General features: G+C 46.2%; 1 protein-coding gene across 3 annotated transcripts in view; it reads right to left on the bottom strand.

Moving 5' to 3' along the window:
* DISC1 (DISC1 scaffold protein) overlaps positions 1 to 26,778 on the bottom strand; it is a 434,500-nt gene that overhangs the window by 73,585 nt on the left and 334,137 nt on the right. For 2 of the 3 annotated variants that reach the window (XM_012104955.5, XM_060406817.1), the window contains exon 10: positions 25,576 to 25,636. In XM_012104955.5, coding sequence (XP_011960345.4) covers positions 25,576 to 25,636 — 61 coding nt within the window. Of the gene's footprint in view, positions 1 to 23,740; positions 24,027 to 25,575; positions 25,637 to 26,778 lie in introns of those variants that run through there. The other variant, XM_042241165.2, reaches the window with a different exon arrangement.

Genomic DNA, 26,778 nt, shown 5'->3' with positions numbered 1-26,778 from the left:
TGGGTTCTTTCACGTTGCTTAGTTCATGGTTATGTGTTTCAGCAGCTGTAGGAAACCAGGACAGTGGTGAAGTGGAGGGGAGGACAGTTGAAACCAGCTCAGCCACGTACTGAAAATGGTTGGATCTGTGAGATGTGCACAGGGGGCTTCTTTATAATTTCCCTAGCTTTGCATATGTTTGAAAATTTCCACAATAGTTGGGATTTTTAAATAAAGTCTTACTAAGGAAATTTAAACCAAATGGTTCATTTTTAAAGGGCTTTTCTTTATTTACTTTTGGCTACTGTAGTTCTACGGTGCCGCACGTGGGCTTTCTTGAATTGTGGTGCGTAGGTTTCTCATTGCTGTGGCTTCTTGTTTCAAAGCACAAGCTCTGGGTGTGCAGGCTTTAGTAGCTGCGGCACAAAGGCTCAGTAGCTGTGGCTCCAGGCCTCCAGAGCACACGCTCAGTGGCACACGGGCTTAGTTGCCCCATAGCACGTGGAATCTTCCTGGACCAGGAAATCCATGTCCCCTGCATTGACGGGCATATTCTTATCTACTGGACCACCAGGGAAGTAAAAAAAAAAAATAGTTCATTTTTAAGACACTGTTTCCAAGTTTCATACCTCTGTCCCATACCCAACTCCAGAATGTTGTGCCAACATTAGCCTTGGAGAATAGAACTCTTAGGGGGTTTGAGACAGATTACACAGCCATAGTGTACACCCTGAGGCCCCTGAAGCAAGGCGCTTAATCTCTGCTAGCCTCAGGTCCCTACATATTCAGATAATAACAGAGCCTGCAGCTCACCGGGTTGTTGGGAGGCTTCACTTAAATAATCTATCTCAAGTGTTTCATGGATTACCTTCACGCTGCTGCTGCTAAGTCACTTCAGTCGTGTCTGACTCTGAGCAACCCCATAGATGGCAGCCCACCAGGCTCCTCCATCCCTGGGGTTCTCCCAGGCAAGAACACTGGAGTGGGTTGCCATTTCCTTCTCCAATGCATGAAAGTGAAGTCACTCAGTCATGTCCGACTCTTAGCGACCCCATGGACTGCAGCCCACCAGGCTCCTCCATTCATGGGATTTTCCAGGCAAGAGTACTGGAGTGGGGTGCCACTGCCTTCTCCTATTACCTTCATACAATATCTCTTATTAAAGGTCAGCTGTTTACATAGATCATCATTGCATGTCATTTCCAGCTTTCCAGCAAATATTTGAATAATTTCTCCAGACAGTCTCAATCATAATGTTTTTATTTGAATTAATGAATCCTCTAAAATGTATTTGTGACACAAGTATTTAGGATCTATTTAAATCACCAATATTCAGTGCTTAAAAACTCTTGTGTCTGTTTGATTGTTTTCTTCTGATGGTCTCCTGCGATGATGAGCAATTCAAACCAAAGGTCCTGAGTGAGCCCAGCAGGGAAGCTGTCAAGAAATAAGCCACGTCCTGGGAAAATGACTGGCTGGTCTCTCAGGCTCCAAACACGCTATGGTCCTTCTGTCCTTCTGTCCTTGTGTCTGAGTCTTCACCATGGAACAGAGCATCACAACTCTTACCATCCTATGTAAACTGAAGAGGGAACTTCCTTTTCCTGTCCCAAAGATACTTCTCCTACAGCAGCTACAAGAAAGGTCAAACCAGTTCCTTCTTCATGAAGAAATTTTCAGTACCTCTCCTGGGGTCAGCTCCTTCTCAAAAGCACACTCCTCTCTGCTAACTGGTAGCAACAGGTGCCATTGTGTATCAGGAAGCTGGAGTCCCTGCTGATGCCCAGAGGCTGTGAAATAATCAATAGTTTAAAAAACACCCCTCCCCCCACACTGTGCTGTCTCAACTTCATTTAGGGTTTGGAGTAACACACATAGTTGGAGATGGGACTTGAAGGCTCATTTGCACCAAAATAGTTAGGACATTAGCCCTGAGACACACTAGAGTGAAGGGGACCACAGTGTCCGCTACAGCCTAGCCTCCCTCCTGTTTCAGAAGCCACAAGACTTAAGAATACACAGTGAGCCAAGAAGCACTCTTTAGACACTTAATAAATACACTAGTGAGCAAGGCCTAAAATATCTTTCAAATTATTCTGTAGGCTTTGACACTTCTTGGAGAAAATTACTACTCCGTAGGTTGGTATTATTGGTTCCTTTTATTATAATGCTAAACTAGATTTAAAAGAGTTACCATACCCCTGTGTTTACAGCAGCACTATTTACAACAACAGAAACGACCTAGAAGTCCATTGACAGATGGATGGATAAAGAAGATATGGTACACAGATACAACGGAATACTACTCAGCCATAAAAAGAATGAAGTAACGCCATTTGCAACCACCAGGATGGACCTAGAGATTATCATACTAAGCAAAGTAAGTCAGAAAGACAAAAATATCACAGTGTATCACTTATATATGGGATCCAAAATCCAACAGAGATGAAATCATTTATGAACAGAAACAGACTCACAGACATCATGAACAGACTTGTGGTTGCCAAGGGGGTCACTGATTGGGAGCTTGACATTTGCAGATGTAAACTATTATACATAGGATGGACACACAAGGTCCTACTGTACAGCATGGAGAACTGTATGCAATATCCTGTGATAAAACATAACAGAAGATAATATATGTACATAGGAGTAACTGAATTACTTTGCTGTACAGCCAAAATTAACACAACATTGTAAATCAATGTTCAATAAAATTTTTATATATTTCAGTAGTATTGCAGGGGGAAAAAAAGGTCACCACTAACTCAGAACCACAGAAACAGTCACAGGTTCAGAGAAAGAGAGTGTCAGCTTACGGTGGGAATAAGGAAAGTCCTTCACCTCTTAAGCAGCCTGTCAATGATTAAAATGCTGATTTTCTAGCTTTTGACCTCTTCTATATGCAGGACAGGAAGCAACAGTTAGAACTGGACATGGAACAACAGACTGGTTCCAAATCGGGAAAGAAGGACGTCAAGGTTGTATATTGTCACCCTGCTTATTTTACTTATATGCAGAGTACATCATGAGAAACGCTGGGCTGGATGAAGCACAAGCTGGAATCAAGATTGCCGGGAGAAACATCAATAACCTCAGATATGCAGATGACACCACCCTTATGGCAGAAAGTAAAGAAGAACTAAAAAGCCTCTTGATGAAAATGAAAGAGGAGAGTGAAAAAGTTGGCTGAAAACTAAGATCATGGCATCTGGTCTCATCACTTCATGGGAAATAGATGGGAAACAGTGGAAACAGGGTCAGACTTTATTTGGGGGCTCCAAAATCACTGCAGATGGTGACTGCAGCCATGAAATTAAAAGACGCTTGCTCTTGGAAGGAAAGTCATGACCAACCTAGATTAGCATATTGAAAAGCAGAGACATTACTTTGCTAACAAAGGTCCATCTAGTCAAAGCTATGGTTTTTCCAATAGTCATGTATGGATGTGAGAGTTGGAAAGCTGACTGCTGAAGAACTGATGCTTTTGAACTGTGGTGTTGGAGAAGACTCTTGAGAGTCCCTTGGACTCAAGGAGATCCAGCCAGTCCATCCTAAAGGAAATCAGTCCTGAATATTCATTGGACGGACTGATGTTGAAGCTGAAACTCCAATACTTTGGTCATCTGATGCAAAGAACTGACTCATTTGAAAAGACCCTGCTACTGGGAAAGATTGAAGGCAAGAGGAGAAGGGGATGACAGAGGATGAGATGGTTGGATGGCATCACCGACTCAATGGACATGAGTTTGAGTAAACTCCAGGAGTTGGCAATGGACAGGGAGGCCTGGCGTGCTGCAGTCCATGGGATCACAAAGAGTCAAACACAACTGAGCGACTGAACTGACTGACTTCTTCAGCCTTGAAAATATTGAGTACTCTATATAGTGGCTCATATTATTGTTACTAAAACAACTCTTTGTGTAAACAGATGCCTGGCTTCCAACCTGATTCTGCGTCTCCATTGGTAAGGAAATGTTAATTTCACTGTTAATTTCACCGTTGGGCCAAGCCTGAGAGATGCCTGTGATTATACAGTTAACACAGATCCGGGACTTCCCTGATGGTCCAGTGGCCAAGACTCCATTCTCCCAATACAGGGGGCCTGGGTTTTATCCCTTGTCCGGGAAGTAGATCCCACATGCCGCAACTAAAGCTCCCACATTAAAAAAAGAAAAGAGAGGCAATGGCAACAACAAAAACTCCACAGTTCTGAACTCAGGACTTTGAGCGGAAGAGAGACTAACTGAGGCATTGAGGGATTGTAGATAATGTTTACAAGTCACATCCTTAGAGATGCCCATTCCCGTGTGTGGGAACAAGATCCACAGTGTACTCATGGCCCACGTGATGTGGTGGCTTTGAAGCACCCTCATCAAAATTATCTTGAACCACAGTCCCCATCCCAGGAATTCTCATTTTCACACTTTTGAATAAAGTTGTGGCCTTCTCTCAAGTGCTTACTTATTCCTTAAAAGAGCAAGACACTTGCTGGAGCCGATTATACAGAGTGAAGTAAGCCAGAAAGAAAAACACCAATACACTATACTAACACATATATATGGAATTTATGAACGATGGTTTAATGATAACCCTGTATGCGAGACAGCAAAAGAGACACAGATGTATAGAACAGTCTTTTGGACTCTGTGGGAGAGGGAGAGGGTGGGATGATTTGGGAGAATGGCATTGAAACATGTATAATATCATATAAGAAACGAATCGCCAGTCCAGGTTCAATGCAGGATACAGGATGCTTGGGGCTGGTGCACTGGGATGACCCAGAGAGATGGTATGGGGAGGGAGGTGGGAGGGGTTCAGGATTGGGAATACGTGTACACCCGTGGCAGATTCATGTTGATGTATGGCAAAACCAATACAGTATTGTAAAGTAAAATTAAAAAAATTTTTAAAAAAAGAGCAAGACACTGACCTGGTTAGCCGCACATTCCCCAAAGTTATAATGGGTCGGGCTCCATCAGACACCGTGGGCCAGACTGCTTAGGGTGTGCGTGGAAAAGGCACAGGAGGAGGAGACAGAGTCCGAGCGGCAGGCCTCACATGGGACTCTGTCCTAGAAATGACATACGGTCGTTGCTCTCAGAAGCAGCGTATTAGCCTTCCCCTAAACCTTATAGCTGGTTTCATTCCATCCTTTCTTACCCTGCAGCTCAGGTGACACTGATGCCTCAGCAGAGACTGTGTGAGCAACAGGCTGATGCCTGCTTTCTTGATCTGCCTCCATAATCCTCCTGTCCCAAAGTATTGGGGCCGTCATCAAGGGTCAGGCCTGCACAGGGAAGCACAGTCTGGGGCCACGCTGCTGGCTGGTTTGCTCTCACGAGTCCCTCTCTCAGGATGTGAGTCTCCAGACGCTGCCCCACTGATCTCAGGGGAGAGGCCCTCCTGGATGGACTAACGTGCCTTGAGAAGTCAGGGCCCCGTTATCACAGCTGCCACATAATGGCCCATGTGCTCACAGCCCAGGAAATAGAGGTGGGACCAAATTCATTCGGAAGTCACTCAGACACACTGGAGTGGCTCCTTCTCACTGAAAGGACTTGTAGTCACTTACAGAGACACAGGATCAGATGAAACACTCCAGGTGAGACCCTGCCCCTCAGCAAGCAGGAGGGTGAGACCACCTGCACAAACGCATCCCCACCTCATGCTCCAGTAAGCCGCCCAGGCGAGCACGTGCGCACCGAAGCAACACTGAGAACCCTCTCCTCCCGGTAACCACAGAGGGCGGGCAACCCTCATCATCAAAACAAAAATAGCTTCCACCGAATGCTGTAAACCAAGAAAATTTAGAGACAAAGTGCCAGTGAAAAGAGACAGGTCTGAGTTCACTTACAGAGCGAAGTGATGCGGCACCATGACCAGCCTGCCCAGGTGGGACGTGCCTGGGGCAGAACCACAGCTCCTAACTGGGCCACCTCTCCCTGCTGCCCCAAACTCAGAATAACAGAGAAAAACACCCAGGCGGACTGCTTTGTGTAACTGTCACAAGTCTGTTTCCACATTGTTCACTAAATAATTTTATGATTTCTTTGGGAAACTTTTATTTTAAGAAGCACAACTAACAGCTTGGGAGTTTGGGATTAGCAGATGCAAACTAGTATATATAGGATGGATAAACAACAAGGTCCTACTGTATAGTACAGGGAATTATATTCAATATCCTGTGATAAACCACAATGGAAGAGAAAATGAAAAGAATATATATAGATAGATAGATATATATAGATATATATATAAAAGACTGAGTCACTTTGCTATACAGCAGAAATTAACACAATATCTTAAAGATGTACTTCATCTTCATCAACTGTACTTAATAAAATTTAAAAAGCAAAAAAGAAGCATCACTAAAAGGCCTTGTTGGGTAATGAATGAGAGCTACAAAGTTATCTATTTAGGCTTAGCATATAATACCGTCAGGGCCCTTCCCAGGCGGTGCAGTGGTAAAGAATCCACCTGCCAGTTCAGGAGATTCAAGAGATGCAAGTTCGATCCTAGGTCAAGAAGATCCTCTGAAGGAGGACATGGCAACTCGCTCAGGTATTCTTGCTTGGGAAATCCCACGGATAGAGGAGCATGACAGGCTACAGTCCACGGGGTCACAGGGAGTCGGACACAACTGAGTAACTTAACACATATACACACGTATAGTATAATCACATACAATTCTTCCAGTTCAAGAAATGGCATCCTTATATCAACGCCACAGAAGGAAAAAGGCTAGTTCCCACCTGAGAAGGCTGGAATCGGGGATTTAGAGCCCACCCTGGGCTGAACTCCTAGGTGGAAGGGGAGCAGGCCAGCACAGAGAGAGTCTGTAGCCTGCTCTGCAGCTAACGTTCACACAGCTGTTGTATGATAGGGGAGTGAGGAGGAAAACACAAGCAAAAATGAGCCACAATGTATGTGTACTATTTCGTCTAACCTACCTTTGCCAAGGTTACTGCAGAACTGTCACTTCACTACACGTGAGATAGGAGCACCGAGCATACTCTAAAAATGACTGCACGCTGAAACTGAGTGTCGGAGAAATTCCAGGAGGAGCGTCACTTGTATTAATCATGCGTCTGAAGCTAACAGGTTCATACCACGTTAGCAAATTAAACTATCACACAATCTTGACAATGCTTCCTTGAATCATTAAAAGTCTTCTCGTTTTAATTAATGACAAATTGGATATCTACCTACTGGGGTTTCCATCGATATAGCAATTAATTTTTCTTTAAGATTTCTCAGCTCCTTGCCAAAACGCATCAGAAACACTCAAGCTATAATGGTTTCTCTTGAGCTTGTAAAAATCATCTTAGTTTGGACATCCCTATTGATTAGCTGGAGTTTCAGCTTCAGCATCAGCCCTTCCAGTGAACACCCAGGACTGATCTCCCTTAGGATGGACTGGTTGGATCTCCTTGCAGTCCAAGGGACTCTCAAGAGTCTTCTCCAACATCACAGTTCAAAAGCATCAATTCTTCGGCGCTCAGCTTTCTTCTTATAATCAACTTTTAAAGAATGTGACAGGCCCCTTGAAACAGGCACAGAGTGGAGCACACTGGTGTATCCAGGGTCAAGGCACAGGGGCCCAGAGAGCACAATGAACATAACGTCCCCCAACTCCTGCCTGAAGTTCAGGTTCACACAGTGATGGCCATGGAATAGCTTGGTGCCACTGAAACTGAACAGAGTAAAGAAAGAGGATTCACCGGGCGTCATGCCAAGCCTCAGGCCTCCTTAAATATTGACTGATTCCTTAATTGATCTCAGTGGGCAGAGTGAGCGCATCGCTGATTTAAAACACACACTTTGGGTTGAACAGCACAAGCCACAGTGGAGTCTGTGAGCAGAGCCTTCTGTTTTAAGTAATAGTCAATCTCCTGTCCATTTCCTATTACACAAAATCACAGTCATCTTTTTTTTTTTTTTTCATTTTTCAGGCCATCTCTTCAGAATAGCCCCGCGTCCAATGAAGGGCTGAAATATCAGGGGCAGAAAATGGTGACAGGCGACCAAGATCTTTGGTCCACGCTTTTAATTCTGATGCTACAGGCAAAGACCTGTCTTCTCATATATAAACGACCAACAGGCACATAAAGAGATGCTCAACATCACTAATCATTAGAGGAATGCAAAGCAAAACTACAATGGTCAGAAAGTCTACAAATAATAAATGTTAGACAGGGCATGGAGAAAACCCTCCTACACTGTTGGTGGGAGTGTAAAGTGGTGTAGCCACTGTGGATAACAGTATGGGGGTTTCTTACAAAACTAAAAATAGAGCTAAAAATGATCCAATAATCTAACTCTTGGGCACATATCTGGACAAAGTGAAGTCACTCAGTCGTGTCCAACTCTTTGCAACCCCGTGGACTGTAGCCTACCAGGCCTCTCCGTCCATGGGATTTTCCAGGCAAGAGTACTGGAGTGGGTTGCTATTTCCTTCTCTAGGGGATCTTTCTGACCCAGGAATCAAACACGGGTCGTCTGCACTGCGGGCAGATTCACTACCATCTGTGCCCCCAGAGAAGGTCTTCATCTGGACAAAACTATAAATCAAAAAGATACGCAAACCCCGATGCTCATAGGAGCACTAGGTACAGCAGCCAAGCCAGGAAAGCAGCCTCAGTGTCCATCAGCAGAGGCGCGGGTAAAGACGACGTGGTTCATATTTACAACCGAATACGACTCAGCCACAAAAAAGAATGAAGTCATGCCCTTTGCAGCAACATGGATGGAACTAGAGATGATCACACTAAATGAGGTAAGTCAGACGGAGAAAGATAAATACAATATCACTTCCTTTCGGAATCTAAAAAAGGGATACAAATGAATTGATTGATGAAACAGAAACAGACTCACAGACATACGTAACAAACTTATGGTTACCAAAAGGGGAAAGGGTAAATTGGGAATTTGGGGTTAACAGATATACACTACTATAAATAGAATAGATAAACAACAAGGTCTTCCTGTACAGCAAAGGGAACTATTTCAATATCTTGTCATAACCTATAATGGAAACAAATCTGAAATATATATACATGTGTGTGTGTGTGTGTGTGTGTGTGTGTGTGTGAGAAACCTGAGAAGTCTGTGTGCAAGTCAAGAAGCAACACTTAGAACACGACATGGAACAATAGATTCGTTCAAAATTGGGCAAAAAGGATATCAAGGCTGTATGGTGTCACCCTGCTTATGTAACTTCTATGCAGAGTACATCATGCAAAATGCCGGGCTGAATGAATCACAAGCTTGAATCAAGTTTGCATAGAGAAATATCGACAACTTTAGATACACAGATGATACCTCCCTAATGGCAGAAAGTGAAGAACTAAGCAGCCTCTTGATGTGAACAATCGATGGTTACATGTTAGTGATTATGTAGACCTTTGTAGAATTAAGTGCTTTAAGATTTCTTATCAGTTTGACTCTCAAAATAGCAAGGCATTTTATTTCATTTTTCCTAATAGGTATTTATTTAGCTGCCTTGGGTCTTAGTTGCAGCACACAGGACCCTTCCTTTGTCGCAGTGCAGATGCGCAATATGGACGTGGCATTTGGGTTTAGCTGTTTCTCAACACGTGGGATCTCAGTTCCCCAACCTGGGATCAAACCCATGTCCTCTGCACTGCAAGGTGGATTTTTTAACCACTAGCAAAGTCCCCTCAAAATAGTAAGGTATTCTAGATCTTTGTCTCCCCTGGAAAATTAGATAGTATAACCAAATTGTTTCAATATTCAAAAGTGGGCAAAGCTAACAATGAATATTTCCATGAAGGCTTTAGTATCTATGCCATGTCAGATCAACCTATCTGGTTTTATAAGGAAGCATGGACTTGCTACAGTGTCTCTATCCACAGTGGATGGAGTCACAGCATCTTCTGGGTGCACAGACAGAGCCCCAAGTGGGCAACTGAGGTGAGAAGGCAGAACATGAACACAAAAGGAAGTTCATGACCCAAGACGGTGCAGTCAAAGGACAGGCAAGAAACAGAACACAAGACAGGAGCCAGAGGATGAGAATCACCGTGGGCAACAGCTCCTTAGTACAGTCTGGAATGGGTAGACAGGAGTCAGAGCAGCAGAGCGATGGCGAAACAGGCAGGAATGAAAGGGGTGATGTCTTTACTTCCTAGCCTCTGCACCTATGCGTCTCCTGCTAGTAAGGAGGCAGAGGCAGAGAGAGATAGGGAGAGGCAGAGAGAGACAGAGTGACAAAGAGAGAGATAAAGCGACAGAGAAACAGACAGAAACTAAGATCAAGTGTGGTATGCGAGCTTCCCAGGTGGCGCAGCGGGAAAGAATCTGCCTGACAAGGCAGGAGATGCAGGTTCGACTCCTAAGTTGGCTAGATCTCCTGGAGGAGGAAGCGACAACCCACTCCAGTGTTCCTGCCTAGAGAATTCCATGGACAGAGGAGCCTGGTGGGCTACAGTCCGTGAGGTCGCAAAGAGTCAGACATGACTGAGTGATGGGGCACAACAGAGAGGGAAGCAGAGCAAGAAACAGTGAGAGAGAGACAGAGGACAAAGAGACGAAGGAGCAGAGAGAGACGGAGGAGAGCAGAGAGACGAGGAGAGCAGAGAGACGAGGAGAGCAGAGAAAGACTAGGAGAGCAGAGAGAGAGGGAGGAGAGCAGAGAGACGAGGAGAGCAGAGAGACGAGGAGAGCAGAGAAAGACTAGGAGAGCAGAGAGAGACGGAGGAGAGCAGAGACACGAGAGCAGAGAGACGGAGGACAGCAGAGAAAGACGGAGGGGAGCAGAGAGACGGAGGAGAGCAGAGAGAGACGGAGGAGAGCAGAGAAAGACGGAGGAGAGCAGAGAGACGGAGGAGAGCAGAGAGAGAGGGAGGAGAGCAGAGAGACGAGAGCAGAGAGACGGAGGAGAGCAGAGAAAGACTAGGAGAGCAGAGAGAGAGGAAGGAGAGCAGAGAGAGACGGAGGAGAGCAGAGAGAGACGGAGGAGAGCAGAGAGACGAGAGCAGAGAGACGGAGGAGAGCAGAGAAAGACTAGGAGAGCAGAGAGAGAGGGAGGAGAGCAGAGAGACGGAGGAGAGCAGAGAGACGGAGGAGAGCAGAGAGACGGAGGAGAGCAGAGAGAGAGGGAGGAGAGCAGAGAGACGGAGGAGAGCAGAGAGAGACGGAGCAGAGCAGAGAAAGACTAGGAGAGCAGAGAGAGAGGGAGGAGAGCAGAGAGAGGCGGAGGAGAGCAGAGAGAGGCGGAGGAGAGCAGAGAGAGGCGGAGGAGAGCAGAGAGACGGAGGAGAGCAGAGAGAGACGGAGGAGAGCAGAGAGAGATGGAGGAGAGCAGAGAGACGATAGCAGAGAGACGGAGGAGAGCAGAGAAAGACTAGGAGAGCAGAGAGAGAGGGAGGAGAGCAGAGAGACGAGAGCAGAGAGACGGAGGAGAGCAGAGAGAGGGAGGAGAGCAGAGAGACGGAGGAGAGCAGAGAGAGATGGAGGAGAGCAGAGAGACGAGAGCAGAGAGACGGAGGAGAGCAGAGAAAGACTAGGAGAGCAGAGAGAGAGGGAGGAGAGCAGAGAGAGACGGAGGAGAGCAGAGAGAGACGAGGAGAGCAGAGAGACGAGAGCAGAGAGACGGAGGAGAGCAGAGAAAGACTAGGAGAGCAGAGAGAGAGGGAGGAGAGCAGAGAGACGAGAGCAGAGAGACGGAGGAGAGCAGAGAAAGACTAGGAGAGCAGAGAGAGAGGGAGGAGAACAGAGAGACGAGAGCAGAGAGACGGAGGAGAGCAGAGAGAGGGAGGAGAGCAGAGAGAGAGGGAGGAGAGCAGAGAGAGACGGAGGAGAGCAGAGAGAGACGGAGGGGAGCAGAGAGAGACGGAGGAGAGCAGAGAGACGAGAGCAGAGAGACGGAGGAGAGCAGAGAAAGACTAGGAGAGCAGAGAGAGAGGGAGGAGAGCAGAGGGAGACGGAGGAGAGCAGAGAGAGACGGAGGAGAGCAGAGAGAGACGGAGGGGAGCAGAGAGAGACGGAGGAGAGCAGAGAGACGAGAGCAGAGAGACGGAGGAGAGCAGAGAAAGACTAGGAGAGCAGAGAGAGAGGGAGGAGAACAGAGAGACGAGAGCAGAGAGACGGAGGAGAGCAGAGAGAGGGAGGAGAGCAGAGAGAGAGGGAGGAGAGCAGAGAGAGACGGAGGAGAGCAGAGAGACGGAGGAGAGCAGAGAGAGACGGAGGAGAGCAGAGAGAGACGGAGGAGAGCAGAGAGACGGAGGAGAGCAGAGAGACGGAGGAGAGCAGAGAGACGGAGGAGAGCAGAGAGACGAGAGCAGAGAGACGGAGGAGAGCAGAGAGAGACGGAGGGGAGCAGAGAGAGAGGGAGGAGAGCAGAGAGAGAGGGAGGAGAGCAGAGAGAGGGAGGAGAGCAGAGAGAGGGAGGAGAGCAGAGAGAGACGGAGGAGAGCAGAGAGACGAGAGCAGAGAGACGGAGGAGAGCAGAGAGAGACGGAGGAGAGCAGAGAGAGACGGAGGGGAGCAGAGAGACGGAGGAGAGCAGAGAGAGGGAGGAGAGCAGAGAGAGACAGAGGAGAGCAGAGAGAGATGGAGGAGAGTAGAGAGAGACAGAGGAGAGCAGAGAGAGACGGAGGAGAGCAGAGAGAGACGGAGGAGAGCAGAGAGACGAGAGCAGAGAGACGGAGGAGAGCAGAGAAAGACTAGGAGAGCAGAGAGAGAGGGAGGAGAGCAGAGAGAGACGGAGGAGAGCAGAGAGAGAGACGGAGGAGAGCAGAGAGAGACGGAGGAGAGAAGAGAGACGAGAGCAGAGAGACGGAGGAGAGCAGAGAGAGGGAGGAGAGCAGAGAGAGAGGGAGGAGAGCAGAGACGGAGGAGAGCAGAGAGAGGGAGGAGAGCAGAGAGAGACGGAGGAGAGCAGAGAGAGACGGAGGAGAGCAGAGAGAGACGGAGGAGAGCAGAGAGAGACGGAGGAGAGAAGAGAGACGAGAGCAGAGAGACGGAGGAGAGCAGAGAAAGACTAGGAGAGCAGAGAGAGAGGGAGGAGAGCAGAGAGACGAGAGCAGAGAGACGGAGGAGAGCAGAGAGACGGAGGAGAGCAGAGAGACGGAGGAGAGCAGAGAGAGAGGGAGGAGAGCAGATAGACGGAGGAGAGCAGAGAGAGACGGAGGAGAGCAGAGAAAGACTAGGAGAGCAGAGAGAGAGGGAGGAGAGCAGAGAGAGGCGGAGGAGAGCAGAGAGAGACGGAGGAGAGCAGAGAGAGACGGAGGAGAGCAGAGAGAGACGGAGGAGAGCAGAGAGAGATGGAGGAGAGCAGAGAGAGACGGAGGAGAGCAGAGAGACGGAGGAGAGCAGAGAGAGAGGGAGGAGAGCAGATAGACGGAGAGCAGAGAGAGACGGAGGAGAGCAGAGAAAGACTAGGAGAGCAGAGAGAGAGGGAGGAGAGCAGAGAGAGGCAGAGGAGAGCAGAGAGAGACGGAGGAGAGCAGAGAGAGCGGAGGAGAGCAGAGAGAGACGGAGGAGAGCAGAGAGAGATGGAGGAGAGCAGAGAGAGACGGAGGAGAGCAGAGAGACGAGAGCAGAGAGACGGAGGAGAGCAGAGAGACGAGAGCAGAGAGACGGAGGAGAGCAGAGAGAGGGAGGATAGCAGAGAGAGAGGGAGGAGAGCAGAGAGAGACGGAGACACACACAGGGAGACGACACAGACAGACAAAGAGGAAAGAAGTCGAGCTGACGCAAACACAAACAGCTCCCAACTGAGGACGGAGGTGAACACAGGAGGGGCAAGGCAAACCGAGGTGGAAAAGAGAGGAGCTGAGACCCTGCCTTCAGGAGACTCAGGAGGAACAAAGGGCACGAGGCCGTGGAGAAGCAGTGAGGTTGCGGAGAGAGGAACATGTCTGACGTGTGCCTGTCAAGAGGGGGAGGAGGAAGGCCAAGGTCAGAAGCAAAACAATAAAACCGGAGTGCAAGACGCAGATGGGGGCATCCAGCTCTCTCTCTCTTTGCACCTGGGGGGCAGGGGTTCCCGTGGCAGCCGGTCGCCTATCTGCTGGCTGCCACTTCTTACAGTCACTTCCCTCAACAGCCTTTGTAATAAGGTCAATGTGGGTTGAAAATGGATTGTTCCAGGTGCACGGAAACGTCAAAATCACCTTGCATAATTCAGAATAAAGAACACTCTATGTGGAACCCCAAAGAATTCTATTCATTGTTAAACTCCTGTTGGGAAGCTGCTGAACGGCCGGAAGCAAGTGCCGCTCAGTCGAGTGTGGACCACACTCCCCGGATAAGCGGCCGCCTGGGCTGTCAGCTATTATGCTCTTGAGGACCACACACCTGAACAAGGCTCCTGAATTCCTGCCTGACGTTACCAACAGCTCCACATTGAAATTCCCTCTCTCATGCTGTTTGTAATCCTGCCCTTTCTGTCCGCTTGCCTCTGCCTCTTTCATCTTCTTTGTATCATCTGAGAGCCGGCTCTCCTCTTACAGAATTAACTCCTTTTTTCCTCTGCGGATGTGAAGACAAAGAGGGCTGCTGCATAGCATGGTCATATACTGAATGTGGCCTTGGACTCAGTATTGGAAAATAAGTGAACACTAATTCAGCACTGTCTCTGACTGTTTTTTATTATGCAGGCGCTCATCAGTGAGAAAATGACAAACGCACTCACACATTGGATAAACTGTACGCAGGTACCACTATACACTGAAGCTCCAATACCCTGGCCACCTGATGCGAAGAGCAGACTCATTGGAAAAGACCCTGATGCGGGGAAAGATTAAACGTAAAAGAAGAAGAGGGCGGCAGGGGATGAGATGGTTAGATAGCATCACAGACTCAATGGGCATGAATTTGAGCAAACTCCAGGAGATAGTGAAAGACAGGGAATCTGGCGTGCTGCAGTCCATGGGGTTGCAAAGAGTCAGACACGACTGAGCAGCTGAAAAACAACCACCACCACTATACACATACAAAGCATGTTCAAAGACAAAACCCAAATGAGTGAAATGAAAAAGTGAAACAGAAATGCTAACGTGTTCTCCCCACATCCTACGGGACCGTCTCACACACAGCTGTCTAGGAAACAAGTGTTCTAGAGACCCCATCCTCAGCCCTAATTCCCATCTTCCTGAGACGGTGGGTACCTGGTCATCAACACTTGCTTTTAGCCTTGACTGATGGGCTCCTGGAGCCTCGGGTGAGGGGACAGACTTTAAACCCTGAGGTGCACGTGGACAGTGCTGCTCCCCGTCCAGATGGCACGCCCTGTGGGCAGAGAAATGATGCCTTAGTCTCCTGATGTCCTCCACATGGTAGACCGTGTTGGCTTAGAACCGAGGACAGCTTTGCCCACAAATGACTGGGCTGAAGGCAGAGCTGTCCAGACAGACAAGCTAGGAAGGTGGTGGGGTCTAGGCTGAACCCACTACGGAGCTCCTCTCTCTGCTAGCCACCAGGCAGAGTGAATTTCCTGAGCTACCGCTTCCCTGTAGGCTGAATATATTGAAATTGCAAGATAAACAGAAAGTAAACATTAATTTTTAAAAAAGAACCAAACCACCTTTGGAAAAATATATCAGTCTCTAAGTAAATTTCAGGTTAAGATCAAGGAGTGTTTGATTGTCCCTCTCATGCTAAGAAGGCCTATAAAAAAAAGTATCTAATTACTGCCATATTCAAAACAGACTTTAATGATTTTTCTGCTTTCTTCTCTGATTGTGAAAGTATGATGCATATTCAAAAAAAAAAAACTTACTTGAGAAACACAGAAGAGTACAAGGAAACAACCTATAATCCACTAAACTGCACCTATACTTTGTGGCAGTTTTTAACATCTAACTTCGGGGAAAAAATGTAGAAAAAAGAGAAATTTTACTATCAGGCATGTATACAAGAGATTCCACAAGTCTAAGCGGAGCCTTAGGGTGGAGGGCTTGGTGCCCATGAGCCACAGAGGTGAGCTGACCATTGGACAATGATAAATTACTTCCATACATGTTTAGAAACAAGATAAAAGTTGGCAGAAATATCAATAACCTCAGATACACAGACGACACCACCCTTATGGCAGAAAGCGAAGAAGAACTAAAGAGTTTCTTGATGAAAGTGAAAGAGGAGAGTGAAAAAGATGGCTTAAAACTCAACATTCAAAAAACAAAGATCATGGCATCTGGTCCCATCACTTCATGGCAAATAGATGGGGAAACAATAAAAACAGTGACAGACTTTATTTTCTTGGGTTCCAAAATCACTGTAGATGGTGACTGCAGCCATGAAATTAAAAGACATTTGCTCCTTGGAGGGAAAGGTATGACCAACCTAGACAGCATATTCAAAAGCAAAGACATTACTTTGCCAACAAAGGTCCATCTAGTCAAAGCTATTGTTTTTCCAGTGGTCATGTATGGATGTGAGAGTTGGACTACTAAAAAAGCTGAGCACTGAAGAATTGATGCTTTTGAACTGTGTTGTTGGAGAAGACTCTTGATAGCCCCTTGGACTGCAAGGAGATCAAACCAGTCAATCCTAAAGGGAATCAGTCCTGAATATTCATTGGAAGGACTGATGCCGAAGCTGAAGCTCCAATACTTTGGCCACCTGATGCGAAGAACTGACTCACTGGAAAAGACCCTGATGCTGGGAAAGATTGAAGACTGGGAAAGGAGAAGGGGAGGACAGAGGATGAGATGGTTGGATGGCATCATCGACTCGATGGACATGAGTTTGAGCAAGCTCCGGAAGTTGGTGATGGACAGGGAAGCCTGGCGTGCTGTGGTGCATGGGGTCACAAAGAGTTGGACACGACTGAGTAACTGAACTGAACTGAAAACATATAATCAATGAAAACGAAACTCATCTACAAGACCTCTGAATATTCCTTTTGCCTCTGTGAGAAAGACGGTTAAGAGAGAATATATAATATTTGAGAAAACAGATACCACATCTTCTATATACAATAGAATATTACTCAGCCATTAAAAAAGAATGAAATTTGGCCATCTGCAACATGTATGGACTATGCCGGGGGGAGGTTGGGTTGGTATTATGCTTAGTGAAATAGGTCAGATGGAAAAGGACAAATTCTGTATGCTTTCACTTTTATGTGGAATCTAAAAAATAAAACAAATGAACAAATGGAACCCTCAAATAATAACAACTGAGAAAATAGAAATTCAAGCAAGATTCAGCTGTAAGTGAACGTGACTGAAGCCAAAATATCATGCTTAATTACTATCATACCTCTGTAAACCCAAGGAGTAAAAGAAGTGGAGAAGACTCATTAAGAGTAGATTTTTTCCTTTTCTATTTCATCTCACTAAGATTTTATGGCAAGACAAATGGATTTCTGGAGCATTGCATCTTCTTAAGCTGCCTTGATTTTTTGAATTGAATAGCTGAAAATAACATTTTAAGATACAGTAGCTATTTATCTATCCACTCTTGCATTCTTAATTTTATTGAATATTTACCCCATGCCAAACAGCATGCCAGCCATTTGGAACACAAAGCAAGCTTGGCCTGGAACCCATTCATTCTCAAGGAGCTCACAGTCCAAGAGAATAAAACAGAAGTCAATGCAACAGATTGCTATAAGTGACTCCCACTGTGGGGACCTAGAAGGAGGCAAGAGGAGGCCAGAGAGGCTCTGGAGAGAAGGGGTACTGTGCTGAGTCTGGGGGTGAGGGTGCACCCAGGGGCTGGCATGGGGAGGACTCCCCAAAAAATGCTGCTGGGGGTGAACTGGGGAACTGAGCGCAGGCTCCTCTGGAGCACTGAGCACCCAGTGAGGGTGGGGATCACAGTGACAAGGTGGACAGCAGGCTGAAGGCCCCTCATGGGGAGCCCTGGGGGCCTGGATGGGGATTATGGGCTTTATGCTGGATGCGAAAGAGCCTGGAAGGATTGTAAGCAGAGCAGTGACAAAGTCACTCTGGCTGCCGAGGCAGAGTGTACTAAACAGGAAGGTGGGGGGACAGGAGGAGGGAGGTATTACATGCTTTAATGAGCAGCAGCAGTGGGAGCAGACAGGAAATCCCAGAGGGAGTGGGTCTGTGAAATGACCACGACTCTGTAACTGACAGCAGCCACCCTCCTGGTTCCCTGGCTGTAGAGAAGGGGGAGGTGGGACACCTCTGAAACAGGTGGGGAAAATCCACAAATCCCATCTCCTTTATAGAACAGGTGAAGAAGGCTGAGCGCCAAAGAATTGATGCTTTTGAACTGTGGTGTTGGAGAAGACTCTTGAGAGTCCCTGGGACTGCAAGGAGATCCAACCAGTCCACTCTGAAGGAGATCAGCCCTGGGATTTCTTTGGAAGGAATGATGCTAAGGCTGAAACTCCAGTACTTAGGCCACCTCATGCGAAGAGCTGACTCACTGGAAAAGACTGATGCTGGGAGGGATTGAGGGCAGGAGGAGAAGGGGACGACAGAGGATGAGATGGCTGGATGGCATCACTGACTCGATGGACGTGAGTCTGAGTGAACTCCAGGAGATGATGATGGACAGGGAGGCCTGGCATGCTGCGATTCATGGGGTTGCAAAGAGTCGGACACGACTGAGCGACTGAACTGAACTGAACTGAGCAGCAACATACATGCACCCAACTTGGAACTCAGATTTTTTTGTCATCAGTTCCTTTTCTTCTTGAGAACAGGTGTATTTGCCAGAGGTTTGTTGTTTCTCTGCCTTTCAGTGATAGAGAAATAATAAGCCAGATTCTCCCCAGCCTCCAAGTCACTCCAAATCATAAGGTTTGATATAAAAGAAAGAATATCACCTGCTTCTTATCCATGAATTTTCACTCAGTGTCATGTTACTAAAAAGGAATTTTCCAAATAAACATAAGAACTATGAAATGTTTATTTTTCAAATGCAAGACTGTATGTTTGTGTAATGTGTATATAAACACACATATGTGTATATATCCCTGGAGGAGGAAATGGCAACCCACTCCAATATTGTTGCCTGAAAAATCCCATGGACAGAGGAGCCTGGCAAGCTACAGTCCATGGGCTTGCAAAGAGTTGGACGGGACGGAGAACCCACGTTATTTTCATGTATGTTACATGAAATAAAGAGTTTATGGGTGTAATTTACAAATAATGATTTTACTATTGACCTATTTACAATTATACTTGATGGAATAGATATCCTAAGCATATAAAATAACATAGTTGAGATAATTTTATGTGCATCAAATATCTGGCAGCGTTAACACTGATAGCAAATAAAATCAGTTTTAAAAATCAGATTTTTTTTCACAGAACTAGAACAAATAATTTCAAGATTTGTATGGAAACACAAAAAACCTCGAATAGCCAAAGCAATCTTGAGAAAGAAGATTGGAACTGGAGGAATCAACCTGCCTGACTTCAGGCTCTACTACAAAGCCACAGTCATCAAGACAGTATGGTACTGGCACCAAGACAGAAATATAGATCTATGGAACAAATAGAAAGCCCAGAGATAAATCCACACACATATGGACACCTTATCTTTGACAAAGGAGGCAAGAATATACAATGGAGTAAAGACAATCTCTTTAACAAGTGGTGCTGGGAAAACTGGTCAACCACTTGTAAAAGAATGAAACTAGATCACTTTCTAACACCACACACAAAAATAAACTCAAAATGGATTAAAGATCTAAACGTAAGACCAGAAACTATAAAACTCCTAGAGCAGAACACAGGCAAAACACTCTCCAACATAAATCACAGCAGGATCCTCTATGACCCACCTCCCAGAATGCTGGAAATAAAAGCAAAAATAAACAAATGGGATCTAATTCAAATTAAAAGCTTCTGCACAACAAAGGGAACTATAAGTAAGGTGAAAAGACAGCCTTCTGAATGGGAGAAAATAATAGCAGATGAAGCAACTGACAAACATCTAATCTCAAAAATATACAAGCAACTTCTGCAGCTCAAGTCCAGAAAAATAAACGACCCAATCAAAAAATGGGCCAAAGAACTAAATAGGCATTTCTCCAAAGAAGACATACAGATGGCTAACAAACACATGAAAAGATGCTCAACATCACTCATTATCAGAGAAATGCAAATGAAGACGACAATGAGGTACCATTTCACACCAGTCAGAATGGCTGTGATCCAAAAGTCTACAAACAATAAATGCTGGAGAGGATGTGGAGAAAAGGGAACCCTCTTACACTGTTGGTGGGAATGCAAACTAGTACAGCCACTATGGAAAACAGAGTGGAGATTCCTTAAAAAATTGCAAATAGAGCTGCCTTATGACCCAGCAATCCCACTTCTGTGCATACACACTGAGGAAACCAGAATTGAAAGAGACACGTGTACCCCAATGTTCATCGCAGCACTGTTTATAATAGCCAGGACATGGAAGCAACCTAGATGTCCATCAGCAGATGAATGGATAAGAAGGCTGTGGTACATATACACAATGGAGTATTACTCAGCCATTAAAAAGAATACATTGGAATCAGTTCTAATGAGATGGATGAAACTGGAGCCAATTATACAGAGTGAAGTAAGCCAGAAAGAAAAACACCAATTCAGTATACTAACACATATATATGGAATTTAGAAAGATGGTAACCATACCCTGTATGTGAGATAGCAAAAGAGACACAGATGTATAGAACAGACTTTTGGACTCTGAGGGAGAGGGAGAGGGTGGGATGATTTGGGAGAATGGCATTGAAACATGTATACTATCATGTAAGAAACGAAGTGCCAGTCTATGTTCAATACAGGATACAGGATGCTTGGGGCTGGTGCATGGGGATGATCCAGAGAGATGATACGGGGTGGGAGGTGGGAGGGGGGTTCATGATTGGGAACTCATGTGCACCCGTGGTGGATTCATGTCAATATATGGCAAAACCAATACAGTATTGTAAAGTAAAATAAGGTAAAAATAAAAATAAAAAAATAAAGAAAGAAAATACAGAAACTTTTAAGAAAAAATAAAATTGACTGTAATCTCATCAAGAAATAATACAATTATATTTTAAAAAAATCAGATTTTTAAAAACCTTCTTAATGTTTTTACAAACATTCAAATTTAGAGGGAAATTCCATTTTTTATATAACTCAGATTACCAATAGGCAAATTATTTGTTTACTATATACTGTTGTTGCTGTTACACTGTTAAGTCACTTCAGTCATGTCCGACTCTGTGTGACCTCATAGACAGCAGCCCACCAGGCTTCCCCATCCCTGGGATTCTCCAGGCAAGAACACTGGAGTGGGTTGCCATTTCCTTCTCCAATGTGTGAAAGTGAAAAGTGAAAGTGAAGTTGCTCAGTCGTGTTCAACTCGTAGCGACCCCATGGGCTGCAGCCTACCAGGCTCCTCCGTCCATGGGATTTTTTAGGCAAGAGTACTGGAGTGGCTCGCCACTGCCTTCTCAGTTACTATATACTAGAAACCCCTATTTAATATTTGCTCACTTTTTGTTCTGTACTGTGAGGAGATCCCTTTGGGCTGCTGACAGCATCCATTATTTCCTAATTTCTGATTCATTTGACTTTCTTGATAGGGAGAGGAACATTGAACCCACCCCAGTCTGTCTCAGTACCTGAGTGTCCAGGTCTCAACAAAGACGTTGTTGTCATTTAGGTGTGGCTCCAAAAGCATGACTGTGGTGGTTTAGTCGCCAAGTTGTATCCAACTCTTGCAACCCTACAGACTGTAGCCGGCCAGGCTCCTGTGTCCATGGGATTCTCCAGGCAAGAACACTGGAGTGGGTTGCCATTTCCTTCTCCAGGGAACCTTCCTGACTCGGGGATCAAATCCAGGTCTCCTGCACTGCAGGCAGATTCTTTACCAACTGAGCCACCAGGGAAACCCTGAAATCACGACTGGCCAGATCCAAATCTCGCGGTGACACTGATGGTAAAGCGTGTCCTCAACAACTTTCGTCGGGAAATGAGCAGTTCATTCATTTATCAGCACTGTCCTTCTAAACCCCTGAATGTTCAAGAGACACTACAAACACTGCAAATCAATAACCAAGATTTTCATCGGCATCTATCACCTTGCTCTTGTCAACATCTTGCAATGTTAACTGAGCAGCCACCATGATGCAAACCATATCAAGAGCTATAAACTGCTTTTGTGCTTTAAAACATTGATTCTCTTAGAAAGAACTGGCTGTAGCAGGATTGTGCAACTATCACTCATCAAGTCCGGTAGGGAGGGCGGTTCTGTGTTGGGAGGGAGAGGCCAACCATGACCACACTTCCATGGCCCCCAGGCTGGCCTCCTGCTTTGAGGCAGCAATAATTTGCCAGGATGCCCCTGGGGGCGTACCAGTTCCCAGCCTCTCTCTGCTCCTTTGTCCACTGCTCAGAGATCACAGACCCCACTGCCTTTTCTCCTGTCTCTTCGTGTGTTTCCACCACGACAGTTCAAACAAATGTGGGCCAGACCTCCTCAAAACTTGAAACAGTCATGGAGAGAGCCCTCAGGAAGTAGGCTGGAAGGTAGCCAGCCACCACCCTGGTCCCTGGAAATGGCTGACAGATCCCAAGTCACAAACGTCCGTCCGTCGTGCATTCAGAAGGCTGAAGAGGTGACAGATAGGACACCGCGGTGTCTACAGATTGGCAGCATTCGCTCATTCGTCTGTTCAGTTATCCACTCAGCAGATATTGTTTGGCACTCTAAACTGTTCCGACCTATCAAATCACTGAGGATACATGCAGAACAAGACACGTAATCTTCCATACCTGACATTAAGCACTTTGAAAATGAGACTAATTCAGTGCAAGCACATGGCTTGGTCCGGGGGAGTCATGGAGGGCTTCAAAGAGAAGATGTCTACAACGTGAAAGATGAACAAGGCTTATACAGATGGAGGGCTGGTGGGGTGGAGATGAGAGAGCCCCCCTGGAGCATATGCCAAAGAGGAGGTGAGAGTTCTCATGTCCACACATGGGCTGGTGCGTCATGGGGAAGCAGACTGGCCAGTCTCAGGCCGTAGCATCTGACCACTGCAGATGACTCCAGATCACTAGATATTTGGTTGAACCATAAGAAATTGTCATTTTCTAGGTCAAAATGGTCTAATATCAGTAATTTCACATGGTTCAGCCTAATTCTTCCCTGAACAAGGTCCCTTGACCATTTTCCATTCTGAATTATGTTCTCTCTAGAAAAACACCACAGTGGCATTAAGAAACAAGAGAATCAGCAGGCATGCAGTAGGGTGGCGACCAGTGATGATGGCTGATACTAAGCGACCTCGCACAGAGGCCACACGGAAGAATGGCAGGAGCCACGGGTGGGACATTTAACCTTTATCCTTAGGAGGAAGGGGATACATAAGGACCAGATCTGTATTTTAACATGCTCCCTCAAGATCAGCTGGAGAATGGGGTAGAAAGGGCAACAATGGATTCAGAAAACATGTAAAAAGCAGCTGTGAGAGTCATTCAGGGAGACCCACACTGGCGTGGTGAATGCAGGCAGGCAAGAGGATCCTATAGGGGCTGACGTGGCAGGACTGCGGACTGACTCCAAGGGAGAGAGGAGGGAAGGGGTAGTGAATGGAGGCCCTGGTTCCGCACAGGTGTTAGGTGGGACGGCCCGAGCAGCTGGGTGAGGGGCCGTTCCCTGACTGCATACGCAGCAGAGGGGCCCGGCTTGGAGGGGAAAAGATGCAGGCTGTGCATGACTGTTCAGCCAGTTTGACGATTAAGGCAAGGAAGGCCGGAAAGTAGCAAGAGGCGAAGGGAACGGACGTTTGTTGGCAGTTGACCATAAGAGAGCTTTATATTCAGTGAACAATAAAATGCACACTCCCAACCATCAGTTTTATAGATAAAGAAACTGAAGGTAGGTGAATGCTTCCCTGAGGTCAGGCAATTGGTAAGTGATAGAGCTGCAATTTAAAGGGGTGCTTTGCAGCATTGTTGCAACAGCCAGGACATGGAAGCAACCCAGATGCCCATCAGCAGATGAATGGATGAGGATGTGGCATGTACGTGTGATGGAATATCACTCAGTCATGAAGAGAGACGAATTTGAATCGGCTGCAGTGAGGTGCATGAACCTGGACCCTGTTATAGAGAATGAAGTAAGTCAGGAAAGCAAATATAGTATATTAACACATACACATGGAATCTAGAAAGACAGTCCTGATGAACCTATTTGCAGAAGAGGAATTGAGGTGCAGATATACAGAATGCACGTGTGGATACAGCAGGGGAAGGAGAGGACAGGGCACGTTGAGAGAGTAGAACCAACATGTATGTACTAGCGTGTGTGCAACAGATAGGTAGCGGGAAACTGCTAAAAAACAGGAAGGTGAGGTTGGCGTTCTGTGATGATCAAGGGGGTGGTATGGGGGGAAGAAGGAGAGAATACATATACTTATGACTGATTCACGGTGTTGTATGGCAGAAAGCAATCATCCTCCAATAAAAAACCAATAAAGGGGCACCCTCTAGCTATACCCACATCTTACAACCCCAACCTACCGTCCAGTCACCTAACGGAACACTTGGGGTGTGTGTGTGTTGTTTATGGCTAAAACATGATAACTAGAGTTAAGACCAAAAGGGATGTGCAGAAACCTTCCCCAGCAGAACACGTGGGAGAGCAAGTGCCAGGCAGGGCAGCACACCTGAGCCAGGTGAGCACCCTACTTTCTAAGGCGGAGAGACCTCGCCTCAGAGGATGCCTCTCACCTGCACACGCTCTCACCCCAGGCACACTACTGACTACCTTTGTCATAGTTCCTCCCCACCTCTAGGGCTGGAAGAACCTGCTTTCCACGCATTAGAATCCACCCTGCAGAGCAGAGCTCAGCAAGGCAGCTCCTCTTAACATCTTAAGGGAGAAGCAGTATTTTAGCCGACGGCATTACCCTGGCAGACAAAGGTTTAAGGCGTAGCCTATTTAAAGAGTTACTTAACAATTTCCAAAATAGTAGCAAAACATTTTCCATAAAGCTAAATGAGTCCCAGGGAAGAAAGCACATATTACATTTTTGTACGTGTTTCCTTAATTAGGAACAGAGCCTGGTGGCTGGGGTTTATTTTCATGAGTACATATCCATAAACTCCAGAAACATCTTGACGTGCCGCAGCATCCCTAATGTTTCTCAAATCTGAATGCCTAATTGGGTTAAGGAAAAAAGGCACAAGAATTTTCACGCTGGTTTTGATTCAAGATTCAAAACAGAACCTAAGATGGGCATTTTTCTATGGTTCCAAAACACATATAAGCGAGGTCAACATCCATAACACCCACTTCAGACATTTAAAAGAACAGGAAGACAGACCGAGGCATACATTCTGAATTTAACATACCAAGGAAGATTCTTCCTCTTCTTCTGAAACATGAAAACTCTCTTGTGATCTCCCTCAGACACTTTTCAACATCTTAATCTACTTACATTTTATAAAAAGAAAAAAGTGCTAGGAGATGTTTGTATGACACCTGATTCTTCTGTTACAGGGTTCAAAGAACTCCTTTCTGTGTGTGTTTTACTTTGCGAATTTATGACGAATTGGCTAGCCTTTTTCGTTGCCTTCACTAAATTCTGTTATAATGAAGGATCCAGAGGCACCACTGAGTCTGTGAGGAAGAAATCACCCTCCTTACCTGTGCAGCTTCTCCTCAAGCATTTCCATGTACTTCGTAGTATAGACCTTCACACTGGTTTCTGCAAAACAAAAATCCAGAATGAAGGCAACTGGAGTCAAAGATTGAACAAAACCCAGAACCGCTCAACTAAAAGCCAAAACCCAAAGGGTCGCAGTCAAGGTGCCAGTGATAACATCCTATGTTTGGAAAACACCCAGAGCCACTGGAGGGGCTGTCTGGATGGATGCGCTGGAAAGGCTCTGAGGCCCCCAGGTGCCGCAGGAGCTGGAGTCAGGAGAAAAGGCGTGATGCCTTTCACCACGAGCTCTCAAAGGCAGCTCTTCACATGTCTGGCGTGGATCCCATTGTACTCTGTGCCCCTCCCACTGCGCACTTGGTAGCCAAGTGCTTGGTTGCAGAGTTTGGGAAAGAGCATAAGAGCGAGAACATCCCATCTCAGGGATGAATCAGAGAACTTCACCAGTGGTAGCTGAAGATTGCAGACCCTTTCATTGAAACTCAAATAGAAATCTGATCCAGCCAATAAGTTGGCATTAACTGCTCAGCTCCCAAGCTGTGAGGTCAGCTTCTCCTAGAGATAAACTCAGTGCCTCATTACACCAAATGCTGAAGGAATACATGACTCTTAAAGCTTCCCTGGTGCTCACACAGTGAAGAATCTGCCTGCAAGGCAGGAGCCCCAGGTCTAATCCTTAGGTGAGGAAGATCCCCTGGAGAAGGAAATGGCAACCCACTCCAGTATTCTTGTCTAGGAAATCCCATGGATGGAGGAGCCTGGTGGGCTACAGTCCATGGGGTCACCAAGAGTCAGACACCACCGAGAAACTACCACCCACACAAAGCTCAAAGGGCCAAAGAAGCACTTTACCAATGTAAAGGAGATATGGTGCAGTGGGGGGAAGCTCTGATACAGACTGAGGTACAGGGGCTTTACTGGAAACCGGAAAAAGTACCTTAAAATTCCTCATCAAGAAACTAAATATTTAGATGGGAATACAACAGAGGTTCTGGTTCATTAGTTGCTAACAGCTAATGGCTAAAACAGAAACACACAGAGCGAAATATATGTTGTTTAAGTCAGCCTCTTATTTTATTGACCTGTGCTGCCCCAACCTACAAGTTCAGCCAGTTCAGTTCAGTCAGTCAGTTATGTCTGACCCTTTGCGACCCCATGGATTGCAGCATGCCAGGCCTCCCTGT

The sequence above is a fragment of the Ovis aries genome, chromosome 25 (assembly GCF_016772045.2).
Source record: "Ovis aries strain OAR_USU_Benz2616 breed Rambouillet chromosome 25, ARS-UI_Ramb_v3.0, whole genome shotgun sequence".
In the NCBI taxonomy this organism is placed as follows: Eukaryota; Metazoa; Chordata; class Mammalia; order Artiodactyla; family Bovidae; genus Ovis; species Ovis aries.
Note: the sequence above shows the minus strand (reverse complement) of the source record. Positions and strands in the feature narration are given on the sequence as shown.